Source organism: Wolffia australiana, chromosome 19 (assembly GCF_029677425.1).
Source record: "Wolffia australiana isolate 7733 chromosome 19, ASM2967742v1".
NCBI classification, from domain to species: Eukaryota; Viridiplantae; Streptophyta; class Magnoliopsida; order Alismatales; family Araceae; genus Wolffia; species Wolffia australiana.
The window spans coordinates 8,687,972-8,703,466 of record NC_135853.1 but is presented as its reverse complement, the minus strand read 5'-3'; the positions used below and the strand labels follow the sequence as shown (position 1 = coordinate 8,703,466).

The window sequence follows — 15,495 nt, the reverse complement described above, 5'->3', positions numbered from 1 at the left end:
GATATTATATCTTAAAACATGCAACATGCAAATTACAAATATTATATCTTAATAATACCAGTGACCATAATTCAAATTATTCACTGTGTCTCCATCAGAAAGTGTTCATAATTTTTTTAAAACATTCATAGTAACACTCTTCAAGGTGCATCCTCATTTATAATAAACCAAAAGAACCCCCTCCCCATATCATTTCTAATATCTAAGAACACAGACTAATTCAAACTCTAATAGACAAGAAACTAAGCCTGCTTGCACAATTTTAGATTTACAATGGACAAAAAATAAGCGACACAACGAAGAATAAAGCCCTGAGAAATGCATTCTTTCTCACAATCCTCCACATTTACATTTTCTCTCCATCTTGCACCATCAATATCAAATTCTGAAGACACGCCCTTGCATGGATGCAGAGGGCAAGTAATGGCCAAAAAACTAAGGGAAAATCTGCCCTCAGCCTACTCTAAAGCATCACCAGGTTTTCCTTTTAATACTATTCATGTGGGTGTACAAAGGATCATCGTCGGCCGGTCGGAATATTTCACTACTGATGAAAATCAAAAGTTCTTACCTCTCCTGGGCACAAATGATTTGACCCGAAGAAGGAAACTTAATACTGGGCCGATTCGGGTAGACCAGGGTAGGGCTTCCTCTCAAGTGGATGAATGGGCTGGACACTGATGTTCATGGTTAAGTCAAATTGCAGGAAAAATCATGAAAAATCATGAAACTAGGTGTTTTTCTTCAAGGAGAAGAGATTACCGGAAATGGAAAGTTTAGGTTTTTTTTTTCAGTCTGACGGGGGCTTCCGTCGACCTCCGAGGGAAGAGCGCTGCATCTGGGACAATAGAGAATAGTGTCTATGCAGATCCTTGAGCCTGTCGATTAGCTCCTGGAAAGTTGGGCGGAGACCGGGCTCGCTGTTTTGAAATAATCAATGGTAAGACGATCATTTTTGTAATTGATTAAGGGAGAGAGGTTCGATTAATGAAGCATTTAGTCAAATCAAATGGTTGACTCTTTATAAGAAAAGTTCTGATTTCGGTTTCTGGATTATCAAGAAAAGGGTCTACAAATGGGTGAAGTGATTAAAACATGTGCCGAATTAGTTGTTACGAGGGGCCTCTATTTAGTTGTCGATGAAATCAAGGAAATTGGAGTCGCTTCGGATAGGCATAAAAAACTTCAAATTGTCGAAAATAACAGAGAAATAAGCATATAAGAGATTAGGCTTGAGGGAATAGGAGACTGGATAACTACTTTTGGATAAATTTTCCATTAAAACATTGGATGGAATCAGGTCGGTGATCAGATAAAACAGAAAGATAAAGGATTAATGCTAAGAGAAATAACTGATGGAGAAGGATCACTAATCCAGGTTGTAACTATGAGATAAACGATTGAGTTAGACTCTCTGAATTGATAACTTATTTAGTCAAAGGAAATGGGAGATTGTTTTCAAAAACCCTGTGTCTGTGGAATACGGATGATTTGGATTTCTATTTCTGGAAGTCAAAAAAGAATGAGACGCCTGAAACTAGGTTTAGAACCAATTGTAACTACATGATTGACTGGAAACTTAGGATCATTTGAATGGATGAAAAAAGGGTTCACTGTTTGTATGAGGAAAACCGAAGGCGCGACTTTAGGAGCGGACTGAAGAAGCGACGGAGCAGAAGGGGCAAAGCAAGTAGTCACAGAGTGTGAGAATGAGTGGGGCGAGTTTGCTCACAGCGGAGAGAGTGTCCCTACCACAAGTATATCCCTTCGTCCTTGATCCGCTGACGTGATCGGGCACGGATCGGGTAGCGGGGATTGAGGTGGGTGGAAGAATGGAATCATCATCCCAGTTGGATATTCAAAGGAGAAGAATCTACCACAGGTGTGGAGTATCTTGTCTGTGGTGTGATTGAGAATGGGTGTTGGTTAAAAACGTGAATATGGTTTTATGTTTGTAGGACCCGAGGAACTCAGAGAAATCAAGGGAGGATAACATTACCGAAAAAAGGGGGAAAAGGAGGAATGGGAGTCCCGACATGAATGGGAGCGAGAATGGATAAAAGGTTCGTGGGATTGAGGGTTGGGAGCTTTCTTAACTTTAACAACCAAATGTTATCTGCATAACTATTTCTATATGATCAGGAAAAGAAGGTAAAAAAATGGATTGAATAAGAATCAGTTGTGACTAAATAAACAGGCTAAAAAAATCACTACAATGCAGTCTACGAGCATTAAATAAATGATTGGGAGACGTTTTTAGCAGATGATGCATTTAATCAAACAGAGTTGGTGACATGGAAAAAATTTAGATTGCTGTTTCTGGATGGTTTAGAAAAAATGTTCGAAAATGGATGAAATGAGTGAAAAAAATCAATGGACAAGTTAGTTGTAGACAGGGATTTTAAACCAGGTACCAATGAAATCACAGGAAGTTTTTTTTGAAGAATAAAATCAAGGAAAGTTGGTTTTCTTCTGATAGAAATAATTAAATGAGTGCCATAACGAACATGGAAACAAGTTATTAAAGACTAGACTAAAGGTAACAAGGGGCAGTAGAAGAATGCCATCATGAAAGTGGTAGCCGCAAACAGAATTTGGATAATATTTCCAGGAAATTTGGAGGTAGCGTATCTGATAAAACGGCACTTCTCACTTTAAAAGATAATATGAAAATATTGGTGAAGATGAACACATAGCCATTCGGTAACAGGCGCTATAAACCATGGTTTCAAAACAGCCATTCGCAGAAGCAAAGGGAAAAATTGTCAAAAGAATTATGTGAGTCTTAGAAAAATAAGAAATTTAAAGCAGTATGTACAGGCAATGACAAATGAGGTAAGTCGATTAACTCAAAGGAGGCGAGGAGAAGGTTTTGACCTGTGCCAGCAGTTACTGATGATTGACGCCCATTGGGGATCAAGATCTTCAGGGAGCTCCAGCCGTTGGTCCATGAATCCGACAGCCCCAATTACCTTTGTTCAAACGTTTAAAGCACAATCAAGCTCAATTACCTTTGTTCAATTTTGTTAACACATTTAAAATAGAGAAAAAAATCACCTGCATCGAATTGAGATTATCCCAAGGAATCTTTTCTGTGACCAGCTCCCATAACACTACACCATAACTGTACACATCGGACCTTCCATTTTTGCACACCAAAACAGATTAGGGTTCAGATTCTATAAAAAACCTGAGAGACAAAGGGAGAGTATGACTCTAAACTTACTTCTCATCGGCACTCTCATTGCGAAGAACTTCTGGGGCCATCCACTGGGGCTGCATTATCACAAAACAGAAGAAAATGATCAGGAAAACAGCAACCACATAGTGTTTTCCGTCACCAATGATAATGAAGATGATGAATTGTTATTGTTTCTGTCATTTCTCTGTGCCAGGATGACAGAGACTCATAACGATAGGTAGAAGGCTGAAGATAACGGTGTCATCACATCTCACGAGTCTCCTCCTTTAGCCTTTCTTAGATGACAAGAAACAATGATGAAACCTTCATTGGCATCATCATCTGTCCGCTGCCAGGATGATGCTGACAGAAACTAAAGTTTCGTATTCACTAAAACTGCGGAAGACGACAATGATGGGATTTCACCATTGTCTGGAAACATTATTATCCAGAGAAACATGTGATCTCCAGGGAATTCTGTTATTTTTCAAGCTAGGGGTATATTCGTCTTTCTCACAAATGTTTTCCCCTTTATATGGTAGTTCCCCTTGAAGTTGAAGTCCCGTAAAATTTAATGGGAGGGCTACAACAATTTAAAGGGAAATATTTGAGGAAAATGACGAATTACCACCAGCGAGTAAAATAACAGAGATGTCCCTGATTGTGGTGAGTCCAAAGGCATCTACCGTTCCCTTTCCGGCGTTTGTAGTTGAACTCGTCTCCCGCTTGAGACGGGAGAGCCCAAAGTCTCCAACCTGCATTAAAGATAAACATTCTATGATTTGCATGCATATTTCAATATTTGCTGGGCAGATTTTTGGGAGTGTAATGAACTTTGATCGAGTTACCTTGACTGTCCAATTCTTGTCCACCAAAAGATTCGACGACTTCAAATCACGGTGGCAAACTGGGGGGTTACAGTGGTGGAGATAATTCACTCCTCTTGCCTGGGATGCATGAAGTAAAATTAGCATAATATTTTATGCATTTTAATTCTTAATATGGCAAAGAAATATTGTACATATAATTTTTTCGATTTTCTTAGCACAGGACTTATATCAAGTCAACCCACAATATCTAGCGCCATGTTGACACGCCGCCGCCAATCAAGCTTGGTTGATGTCCTCTGGAGAAGTAGAAATAGACTTCCACTGCACAGGAGAAACAAAATACAAGAGTGAGAAGAAAATGAGCTCGGGATTTTTCTCGTCATACAAGGGATAATCTAAAACTTTTTTATAAATAATTTAATAAAGAGAATTATAAATATTAATTAGTCATTAAATGAATCATCATTAAAGAAAGCAAAATCGAATAAAACTCAAACTTAGTTATATAGAAAAGAACAAGCATAACTGAATACTCAAATACACAGCTTGTCAAAACACTTGATTTGGGCGAGCCTAAAAATATTCAGAAGATAAATGAGATACATATAAAATACACATTTACATAAGAAAATTTGGCAGAGCAACGGCCGAGAAGTGGTATTAGACTCAGTAAAAAACTCGTCAGCCCAATGTAAATTTATCAAAATAATATCCCCAGAAATCAAGAGGAAAAACAAAATTAGGATATATTCGAGGACAAGCATCGTACAGCTATATTCTGAGTGAATTAAGAGACACATCGGAGTAAAATATTCAGGAATAAATTAACGTAAGAGAGAATTTATAAGAGTTGAAATGGAGCAAACCGAGGTAAAAACTCTGTAACAATGCAGAGGCGTTGAGGAGAGGTGACTGAACCCATGAAAAGAAGTATGTTTGGGTGCCTCAGCCTCTTCATGAGCGATACCTAGCGCATGGAATAAAGCAAACGTTGCAACTCGTCATAAACACTTTTGCCTTCTGAAAACAAGTCGAGACATCTGAAAAGTAAGGATTGCTTGCTAGCAAAGGTGGCAAAGTGTAAAGACAACACCGCACACCATATTACCAGCATGCAAAAATTCAACTTCAGTTTTAATGAAAAAGGTAATTTCAAACTTTAAATTTAACTACTTTTGTGCAAATAAAAGAGGGATATCCAGCAGGGAAGATCACTCGAGATCAGTGATAAACCCAAAGATAGTAATATATGTGTGTGTGTGTGTGAATGTGTGAGAAAAACATGCGATACATGACTGGACCTCTTCCCACTATTCATTCCCTGCAAAATTAATATGAAATAAAACTCTCCTTGTCCTGCAGGGCATGGTCTGTGGACACAGGCCTACCCTTAAATGCAACCTGATTGAGGTGCAGCCATATCACCCATAATACCATAGGGAGCCTTCCCCACTCCATATGCCCCTTGCATGCACTTCCCTGGATAGTGATAGGTTTCCTGGGCCACGTCGAGGGCATTCTCATCATGTTTCATTTTTATGTTCCTTTAAATAGCACAGGCCTCCTTCTGGGGAGGGCAGACTTGGAGTTTGGTTCTTAAGTGATCTTTGGTGTTCCCCCTTACCTCTCGTCTCCTCTATCTCCTCTCTCCGTCTCTCTCCACGATCCCCGTCCTTGCGATCGTCTCTGCCTCACCGCGTCTTCAGGCAGCTCATCCCCAGCCGATACCTACCTCTTCTGCTTGGCCTCCTCTCGTACCCCTTCCCGTTTCATCTCTCCACCACAGGAATATCTACCTTGTCTTGTCCTCCACTCCCTTCCGATACGAGCCTAGATCGAGGGTCATACCAGATAGAGCCTCAGTGGGCCTCATTGGAAGCCACATCCACTCTGGTGGGCTTTTGTGTATCCCATATCAACCATGCATACCTTGTCAGAAAGTAGACTCCCCTCTGACTGAAACTGCCCAACACTCCCAATTCAGTTATGTATCATGACAATCTTTCAAGACCTTACAGACCCCATAATCATGCGCACCCACTTTGTCAACAATGTCATATTCATGGCTTGCAGATGTAGCACCCCCAGCTACCCTCAACCATCTAGTATGTAAATCTCCTTCCAGGGGACCAACATCACCCCCATGCTGTTCCCCAGCCCAGAACAATTACAAAAGAATTGCCTTTTTTGAGGTTTCTAGGTGCTTTCCAATTCTAATAGGTAAAATATCAGAACCGCAGATATCACCAACCGCAGCAATACCAGACGCCCCATCCAACCTCCTCTCCGCCTCTTGATCATAACTTTAAAAGATAAATAATTTAATTCAGATCAACTTTAACCAGGCAATAGGGAAGGAATTGACAAAAGATGACTTTCAAGAGAAGTTGCCCAGCTTAGATAGGGCTCTTTCTGAATGCTTATGCCAACACACTCATCAGAGAATGAGCCAAAGTGTACATCGGAAAACATTATAAGTAGAGATAAAGATTTATGAAGAATTAAAAATAAAATGCTGATTCAAATATGATAAAATAAACTGTAGAACAATGGTGTCTATAAGCTTTAATTAACTTGGCATAAGAAATAATCATTAGTCATAAATAAAGACCTAAGAAAACATCATCGCATAGATGTTAACAGATTAGTCGCCTCACACGATATTGATAATCAAGTCTCCATAATGAAGAATGCGCTCTCAACAAATCACATATAAGATACAGATAAAAAGCTTAGTGACAAAAAATAAATAACTAGAATCCTAAATTTGATAAATAACAGTCGCTACTGAAAACCTCATTTTCTAAATCAAACTATGAAAAACCGTAGCCAAATAATTTTATCAAAAAAATTTTATTACATTTTTCTACAATTAGCTTTCTTCAAAAAGCTACGTAACAAATATAGAACCACTAAACACCGAGGAAAATTAGTGATACAGCGCTTTTCTTAGAAATCAGGAGATAGGCTTCACGGTATATCTTTCCATGAATTAATATGAGATTCAAATAAAATATACAGAGGAGAATTGTTCAAAAAATATACAGAAGAGAATTAAATGAATCTTTACACAGCAGATTAACTGACTCAAACAGTGACACTTTATGAAGGATAAATTAAATTTCATTTTAAAACTTTTTCTAGAATCAAGACGAAACACATGGAATTTTCAAGAGAATTCGTTATGACAAGACAAATGAAAACCACTTGAGTAATTTACCTCTTGTTTAAAAGAATTAATAACTTCCTCCGAGTACTCCATCTTGGAAAACACTTTGACCGCAACATCCTGCAGAAAATTGAGTATTGATGATGTTAAATTGAGGTTCCTGCAAAGAATACTGTTTAAGCACACGGTTGTATACATGATTCATAGAAAACATGACTACAGTTTTCATAGAAATTTTTTTTGAAGAAAAACTGAAGACCACTAGAAACAATTATTAACCAGATGCTATTAAAATATATATATATATCCAAAATAAATTTACATAGTGCCCCAAAAATTGATCCTTCATCCCTTTTATAGTTCGAAAAAAAAACAGGATGCAGGATGACTGGCTGTGAGAGGATGCCAGTTTTTCTGCCAGGAGGGTTTATGTGAAGCTCATGGACAGTCAGACTAAGTAATGGAAACCATTTGTAAGTGCAGGATTATATGGAAGCCGAAGATTCCCATCAAGATGCGAATTTTTGTCTGGCTCCTGCTAAGACAAAGACTTGTCACGACAACTTCAGGAAATGGCTATTCCTGGACAAGCCAACAGAATGTGTTTTGTGCATGGATTGGGAAGAAGATTTCTCTCATATGTTCTTTGAGTGGAGGTTTGCTCGAGTGGTTTGGACCAGCCAGAAGAATCCAGGGTAAGACATTTCTTCTGATGCGGCCCTGTGGGCCTCTCTCCGGGGTGGAACATTCAGGAGAGAAGTGAAGTGGGGAAAGCTATTTGCGGTGCTATAGGCTATCTGATCGCATCCTTACGAGATCATTTTTACGGGAGGATAACATTGAAGAGGGCATCATTCATAACATGGAGGGTCTTGTCACGGGCTGGTTTAGAAAGACCTGAATGGGGGTCCCCAATTTCGGTATTATGTGTAACACATGTTATACTTACATATACATATATATAAACAATTTTTTTTTGAAGGAAAAAGGAAAGATCACCCGGAACCAGTGATCAATCCAGTGGTTACATAATTAACGTTGGACACAGATGAAACTAAATCCTGAAAAAATGCGCTCTCAGTAGGTGTTATATGATTCTACCAGAAGGGAAATGCAGCACAAAATTTAAGATCGTCAAAAATAGGGTAAATACGGAAATTAATCTGGAGAAGTAAACAGTACGATAGTACCAGAATCTTAACAGCGATAAAACTAAGGAAAAAAAAGAAAAGTAAAAACATACCGAACCATACCACAAAGCATGGTATACAGAACCGCAAGAACCTGCACAGAGAGAATAGTATTCATTCATTACAGAATAAACACTCAGAAAAGAATCAAAATGAAAATTTAATTCCTTCATTATGTCAGATTTAACTCTTTTTTTCAAATTTATTGATACCTGGTTCCAAAACCAGCCTTAAAGATTAAGAAAAATTATTTGGAAATTGATCTTGGAGAGAAATAAGGTTCAAGGGGAGAACTTGCACTTGCGAACTGAGAAAGATGTTAATCTACATCAAAAATCAGCCATTGGCATCGTCATTGTCATCATCCCGCAGCTTGAGATGACCAGGCCAATTTCATCATCGCTTCCTCATCCTGGTCACAGATGAAAGACAATGAGATTTCTTCCTCATCTCTCCCGTGACCAGAGTAAAGTTAACAGAGGAAAAGTGACAAAAGCCAATGACGGTCAAAATTGGCATGGTCATGGTCATAGTCATCCTACCTGCTGCTTAGAGATGATTAAAATGATGACTTGGCCATTGTCTTCATTGTTCTGCCGAGCGATTAGACATTGTCATGGGAGACAAGACTTACTAGGAAGAATCAATGATAGAAGCATAGTATAAACTACCTAAAGAAAATAAATTATGCTACGAAATTAGACAATCAACCCACAAAATTTTAAATGAGTGATAAAAAGTTGCACAAAAGCTCAAAACTGTAACATCAGAATGGGATTACCTTGACCGATCTGTTCACCTATTACAAGATCTTCCCACACTATTTCATAGTCTAAACAGTCGGACTCCAACTCAAGCTTCTGAACAGTACAGCTGCTTGTACTTCCACTGCTGCTAACACTGCTAGATGACGAACCCGTGGCCTCGTTATTCCCCAAATGGTTACTTTCAACGGCCTGGATCTCTCGTTTCACACTAGCCTCTGCAGTTTTCATCACAGAAGAATTATTCTCAGGTTCACGATTTGACCATGGCCAGCCGAAGAGATTCCTACTCTCATCAGCATCATGTTCCTTAGCCATCCACAACTCTGACTTTGCGGTATTGTTCTTATGACTCCCCATTTTTCCTTCTACATCTTCAACGTAGTATTTTGCACCCTTCCTCGGAGACTTCTCTGCAATATCAGGTGCAACATCTCCTCTGGGAGTGCTTGATCCGCTGGATGCTCCCTCATCTCTGTTTTCTAAATAAACTACATCAGAAGAAACATTTACAGCAATAGAGTCTCTCCCCAAACTTGTGCCAGTAGCTTTTGCCCTTGACCAGCTTTTTTTTTTCCAACCTGTACCCTACCATCAGAAGTATTTCGTCAACTCATCTTGTTTTTTCCTCATAAAATATTTAAAAACCATTTATTGTTTTTTTAACATAGAGAGATTCTTTTCCGGTTTTTGAAGCATTTCTAGCTCTTTCCAAATAGGTTGAAATGGCCTGTACTTTAGGGGTCCGGCATCTCTTCCCTAATTGTTTAATAACAAAAACTGTCTTTTTTTACTTAAAACCTAAAAACGTAAAAAAGGGGATAACAGGCAATTCCAACTTTTAAAGCTTGATAGTTTTAAAAAAAGAACTAACAAAGTGTTCTATAGAAACTATTTTTTTCCACAGTTTTACCCTACCATCAGACCTATTATGTCAACCAATCGTTTTTTTCCCAGAAAAAAACATTCCATCGTTTCTTAGAATCGCTTAGAACTAAAGAAAGAGAAAATATTTTCCCAGTCTTAGAATTCCTTAAGCTATTTTTTAAAAGGCAGAAAAAAAATTCGTGTTTTGGGAATTTCGTTCCCCTTCCCCAGACTACCATAAAACAAAATTTGTCTTTCTTTTTCTTTTTGGCGCAAAAATTTAAACACATTAAAGAGATGACAACTTGTAACTCTAAACGTAAATGCAGCTGATGTGATGTTTTAACGCTTGATTGTAAATTAAAAAATAATACTGATTAAAGTGCTAGACATGATCCGTCCACTCACCAAATTCAATACTGCTCCAGCGCCTAATTTACTGTCCCCGAGGGTAAAACTTGATTCTTTAAAAGATTGAAAATCGCTGGAAACACATGTTATTCCAATTGGCTTTCCGCTTACGTCATCATAGAGAGGGGTGCTCGTAGCAACTGCGATGAACTTCTCTCCTCTCTTGTTCTTCACGGCAAGGATCCCACTCCAGATTCCCCCCTGTAAAGCCCGCGTTTCCATATCGATGGCAAGATTAAGGTGACTAGGGTCAATCAGTGATTCAATAACTTTCTGACCAAGAGCTTCGGTGGCAGAGAAACCATAAAGATGTTCTGCCGCCCGATTCCTGAAATAATTTTTGTCCTAAATTAAGAAAATAGATAAAATAAAATAACAAAACCTGAAAGGAAAGAAGATATTTACAGGAAACGTAACGCCAAAAAGAGAAATTCATAACAATCACCTTCGGCAAGAACAGATGAAAATATGTCTCTGAGGCTTCAACAGAATTTAAGTGTACATCTATGATTCAAAAAAATCAGCCGCAAAGTCTAGAAATAAAATGCATTCTTGAGAGAGAAGAAGATATTTGAAGTAAACTTAAACGTCTTAAATAGATTTCATAACAATCTTTGCTTCGCCAAGAACACGAGAACGCATATCTTTGACTGAAATAGGACTCAAGAATACATCTACATTTCAAAAATTCAGCAGTCAAGCTCACAAATAAAATGCAGCCTTGAGAGAGAAGAGGTGAATTTTTTTTTGAGACTTAAATCGGTTAAAAATTACATCTACGCATGAAACATTCGGCCAAGAACCCCAGAACGAAGAAGCACCCTAGAGAGAGAATAATTTATTTTAAGTAATAATGACAACCTCCTACTCCAAGATCACGCGAAAACATCTCTCTTCAGCTTAAATAAGACTTGAAACTAAATCCACACTTCAAAACTTAAACAATAAACTCTAGAAAAATTAAGCAACGGTAATGTGATAACAAACAATCAGAAGAGACAGCTCATATCAAATGGTAATGTGATAATCGAAATCGAGCGAATAGGGCAAGTAAAAAAGGCGAATTAGAGAAATCACCAGTAGATAATCCTGCCATCGACGTCGGATACGTGCACGGATTGGCCTATTGACTGCAATATCCGAGAATGATGATGTTCAGACAACCCAATTGAAGCCTGCCCCTTCTTCTCTTCATGCGGCGACGAAGAAGAAGAATTTCGAAAAACTTCTCCCTGATTGATCGAGAACGAACCCTCTTCCTCCACTTCCACGCTCAATCTTCTCATCGGCTCCCGGATCTTCCTCTGCACCTCTTCCCCTCCTCGATTCCCCATCTCCTCACTCTCTCTCTCATCCCCAAATCGCCCCCATCTCTCTCTTTCTCTCTCCTCCCCCTCTCTTTCTCTCTCCTCTTTCTCTCTCTGCACAATTTCAGAATCTTCTTCCGCTTTTCTACCTCTAATCGCGCAATTTATACCCATCGCGCTTGCAGACGTCAGATTTCGATGATGACGTCAGCATTCTGGGCCGAACGCTAAGCTATTGGGCCTTAATAAGGATAAAGTCTCTGGGTGGGGCCCATTAAAGGGTCTAATTTAGCTTTGAGATTTTTCCATTTAAGTCGCTGAATTGACATTTTTGAATATCAATAAAAAACAGCAGTCACTGTATAATATCTATATAATATAAATATCAGAGAATAAACAATATTAACGTATTATTTAAATTGTTTTATAAAGACAAAAAGGTTTCGCTTTTAAAGTTGGAGAAAAGTATATAGGTATTATTATAACCTGGGTGAGATAATTAAGCGAGATATTTAACTTTAAAAAGATTTTTTAATATCAATAAAAAACCCCAGTCATGGTACAATATCTATATAATATTAATATCAGAAAATGAACTGTATTATTATTTAAATTTGCTTTTTTTATAAAGTCAAAAAGGTTTTGCTTTAAAAGTTAGGGAAATATATAGTTGTAAGATTGGTCATTGAGTGACAAATGAGGTTTATTCATGTGAGAGATAATTAAAGGAGATATTTATCTTTGAAAATATTTTTTATCGACGTATATGGAAAAGGATGAGAGAAGAAGGGAAATTGTGTTGTGGGGACGACTTAATTGGCGATGGTAATTTTCTGTTGTCTAGTTTGTCTCTCTCTCTCACTCTGTCCCCCCCTCTCTCTCTCTCTCTCAGAGTCTCTCTCTCTCCCTCCCCTCTCTCTCCCTCTCTCTATCTATCTATCTCTCTCCATCTCCCTCTCTCTTTCTCGCTCCTCTCTCCTTCTCTCGCTTTTTCTCTATCTCCCTCTCTCTTTCTATCTCCTTCTCTCTCCCTCTCTCTCTTTCTCTCTCTCCTCTCTCCCTCTCTCTCCCCCTCTCTCTTTTGCTCTCCCTCTCTCTCTCTCTCCCTCTCTCTCCCTCTCTCTCTTTCTCTCCACTCTTCCTCACCCTCTCTCTCCCTCTCCTTCTCCCTCTCTCTCTCCCTTTCTCTCTATTCTCTCTCTCTATTATCGCTGTCTATCTCTCTCTCCCCCTCTCTCTATCATTGCTCTCGATCTATCACTGTCTCCCCGTCTCTCTCCCTCTCTCTTCTCATCTCTCGTCTTATTCTTCTCTCATCTCTCTTCTCATTGTTCTACATTCTCTCTTCTCATTCTTCTCTCATCTCTCGTCTGATCCCTCTCTCATCTCTCTTCGCTCTCTTCTCATTCATCTCTCTTCTCTCTTGTCTCTTCTCTATTTTCTCTTCTTTCTCCTCTCATATTTTTCTCTTATCTCTTGTTTCCTTTCTCTTCTCCCTTCTCTTGGATTTTCTCTCTCTTCTCTCTTCTTTCTCTCTCTATCTTCTCTTTGTCTCTCTCTCTGTGTCTCTGTCTCTCTCTCTCTATCTCTTTCTCCCTCTCTGTCTCTCTGTCTCTGTAAATCTCTCTCTGTTTCTGTCTCTATCTATGTCTCTTTCTCTCTGTCCCTCTCTCTATCTTCTCTCTCTATCTTCTCTCTTTCTATGTTCTCTCTCATTCTATCTTCTATCTCTCTATGTTCCCTCTCTCAAATCTTCTCTCTCTCGCTCTCTGTCTCCCTCTTTCTATCCTCTCTCTCTATCTTCTCTCTCTCTCTTCTCTCTATCTATCTTCTCTCTCTCTATGTTCCCTCTCTCGAATCTTCTCTCTCTCGCTCTTCTCTCTCGCTCTCTGTCTCCCTCTTTCTATCCTCTCTCTCTATCTTCTCTCTCTCTCTTCTCTCTATCTATCTTCTCTCTCTTTATCTTCTTTCTCGCTATCTGTCTCCCTCTCTATCCTCTCTCTCTATATCTTTCTATTTTCTCTCTCGGTCTCCCTCTCTTATCTTCTCTCTCTCTATCTTCTATCTCTCTGTCTCCCTCTCTCTATCTTCTCTCTCTCTATCTGCTGTCTCTATTTTCTCTCTCTGTCTCCCTCTCTCCATCTTCTCTCTCGCTATCTTCTCTCTCCCCCTCTCTATCTTCTCTCTCCATCTTATCTCTCTATCTTCTCTCTCGCTCTCTATCTCTCTCTATCTATCTCTCTCTCTCCCTCCCTCCCTCCCTCCCTGCCTCAATAATGTATCCCAATACATCTATAAATATCTACCTGTCGATCTCTCTCTGTTCTCATTATAAATATCTCTCCTTCTGACGTAATTCTCCTTTGTCTTCTCCTCCTGCATCTATCTCTCTTTATATCCACGATATTTCTTTCTCTTTTATCCCCTCTCTCTTTATGGCTCTCTCTCTCTCTCTATCTCTGCTTTCAATGACCCACAATATCCTGTTCAATAAGGCCTCAGTTTTCCATATCATGAAGAAGAAGAAGAAGAGATAACTGTATGGGCCATAACATTATCTGAATTTATAAAGAATTAGTGCAAAATAGCTCTGTTGACTAGCTGTCCCACTAAATTCCTACATTTCAGATATTTCAAAACTGCATGTGAAGGTTGCTTGCTACCTGTCAACTTCATCCACAAACTACTAAAATGTGTTATACTCTATATTTAATGTCAATTATAGATTCTTAAATTATAAGATATTACAATTTTTGAGTTTTTTTGTTCTTCTTGCCCTAGGTAAGATATAGAATTTGATCCCATGTGACTGAGAAATATGTTTCATTGTTTTAAATTTTTCTCATATAAAGAGTGTACTACATTGACTGCAGTGTAATCAGAATAGGGTTCACAGATAGATCTACAGTTGATCATCATTCTGCCTTATCAAATCTTGACGTCAGATAAGATTTATCAAATTTTGATCACTGTTAAAATTCAAGATTCGGATCAATGTGACTGATAAATTAAATTGTAACCAAAATTTGATCAATCAATTGAACCCCGAGATTTTGAGCAAGAAAGTTGTATGACTTTCATGAAGATTACACCAAACCCAACTCTGAAATCAACATTTTACTAGAGAGTAAGCTCTGATAGACAAACAACTAAAATATATTTTTGGAAAATATGTATAAATTATTAAATTTGTAACTTGTCTTTGTATAGTCTGTAACGTTCTTTAACAGCTCTCTTATCCAACTGCCAGTCCATAAATACTTTCTTACCCATCAACCCACCTAACTAACTGCAGATTTTAATTTATCAATCTCTTTATCTATTAACCTTGTGTACCAATAATTATATTCCAATAACACTTTTTCTGATAACTTCTATGACTTTATTTCTATTTATCTATAATTTAAGAACTATTAGCCAAACTATGTCCTCTTCTCATTCTCTCACTACAAGCTGAAGAGAACTCTAGTATGGAAGAGAAAATAAGAGATGATTAATCAAAAAACCTCCCATGAACTGACTCTCTCTCTAGAGTAGGGAGAGATAGTTCTATGCCAGTTAGAGAGAGAAAGGAGAGAAGACAACTAAGAAATTTCAACCCATCAGGCCTGACACCCTATGGCCAACTTTCTTCTTCATGTTCTTCACTTTCTCTCTCTACCTGAAAAGCTCTAAAACTTTGATTAAGTAATGGAAATAAAAATGCAGCTCAAATAGAGAAATGGCATCTGCATGGGGCAATTATGTGCCAGTTTATAAGAGAGAAGATTAGACAA

At 38.4% G+C, this 15,495-nt stretch overlaps 1 protein-coding gene across 3 annotated transcripts; it reads right to left on the bottom strand.

The window, feature by feature from the left end:
* Window positions 1-301: 301 nt before the first annotated feature.
* LOC144715584 (uncharacterized) lies at window positions 302-11,856 on the bottom strand. Of its 3 annotated transcripts, XM_078590525.1 has the most exons (14): window positions 11,490-11,853; window positions 10,410-10,740; window positions 9,152-9,722; window positions 8,424-8,464; window positions 7,232-7,300; window positions 4,878-4,978; window positions 4,254-4,332; window positions 4,030-4,128; window positions 3,868-3,936; window positions 3,227-3,276; window positions 3,058-3,139; window positions 2,878-2,972; window positions 763-920; window positions 302-677 (listed from the first exon to the last, which is right to left on the bottom strand). In XM_078590525.1, exons 1-13 carry the CDS (start codon window positions 11,744-11,746, stop codon window positions 791-793), a joined length of 1,974 nt encoding a protein of 657 aa, XP_078446651.1. In that variant the 5' UTR covers window positions 11,747-11,853; the 3' UTR covers window positions 302-677; window positions 763-790. The 3 variants fall into 3 exon arrangements, 1 of the variants encoding a protein (XP_078446651.1); XR_013584660.1 differs by lacking the exons at window positions 302-677; window positions 763-920 and having other exon boundaries at window positions 2,913-2,972; window positions 3,810-3,936; window positions 11,490-11,856; XR_013584661.1 differs by lacking the exons at window positions 302-677; window positions 763-920 and having other exon boundaries at window positions 2,913-2,972; window positions 3,813-3,936; window positions 11,490-11,856.
* Between the last annotated feature and the right edge of the window lie 3,639 nt (window positions 11,857-15,495).

What these genes read in the sequence shown, in the direction of transcription:
- LOC144715584 (XM_078590525.1), bottom strand. Translation starts at nt 11,746, where the DNA reads ATGGGGAATCGAGGAGGGGAAGAGGTGCAGAGGAAGATCCGGGAGCCG. An exon ending in ATGCTTTGTGGTATGGTTCG is followed by an intron (nt 7,301 to 8,423) that starts GTATGTTTTTAC and finishes AATTTTCTGCAG; the next exon opens with GATGTTGCGGTCAAAGTGTT. An exon ending in ATCAGTAACTGCTGGCACAG is followed by an intron (nt 921 to 2,877) that starts GTCAAAACCTTC and finishes ATTTCAAAACAG; the next exon opens with CGAGCCCGGTCTCCGCCCAA.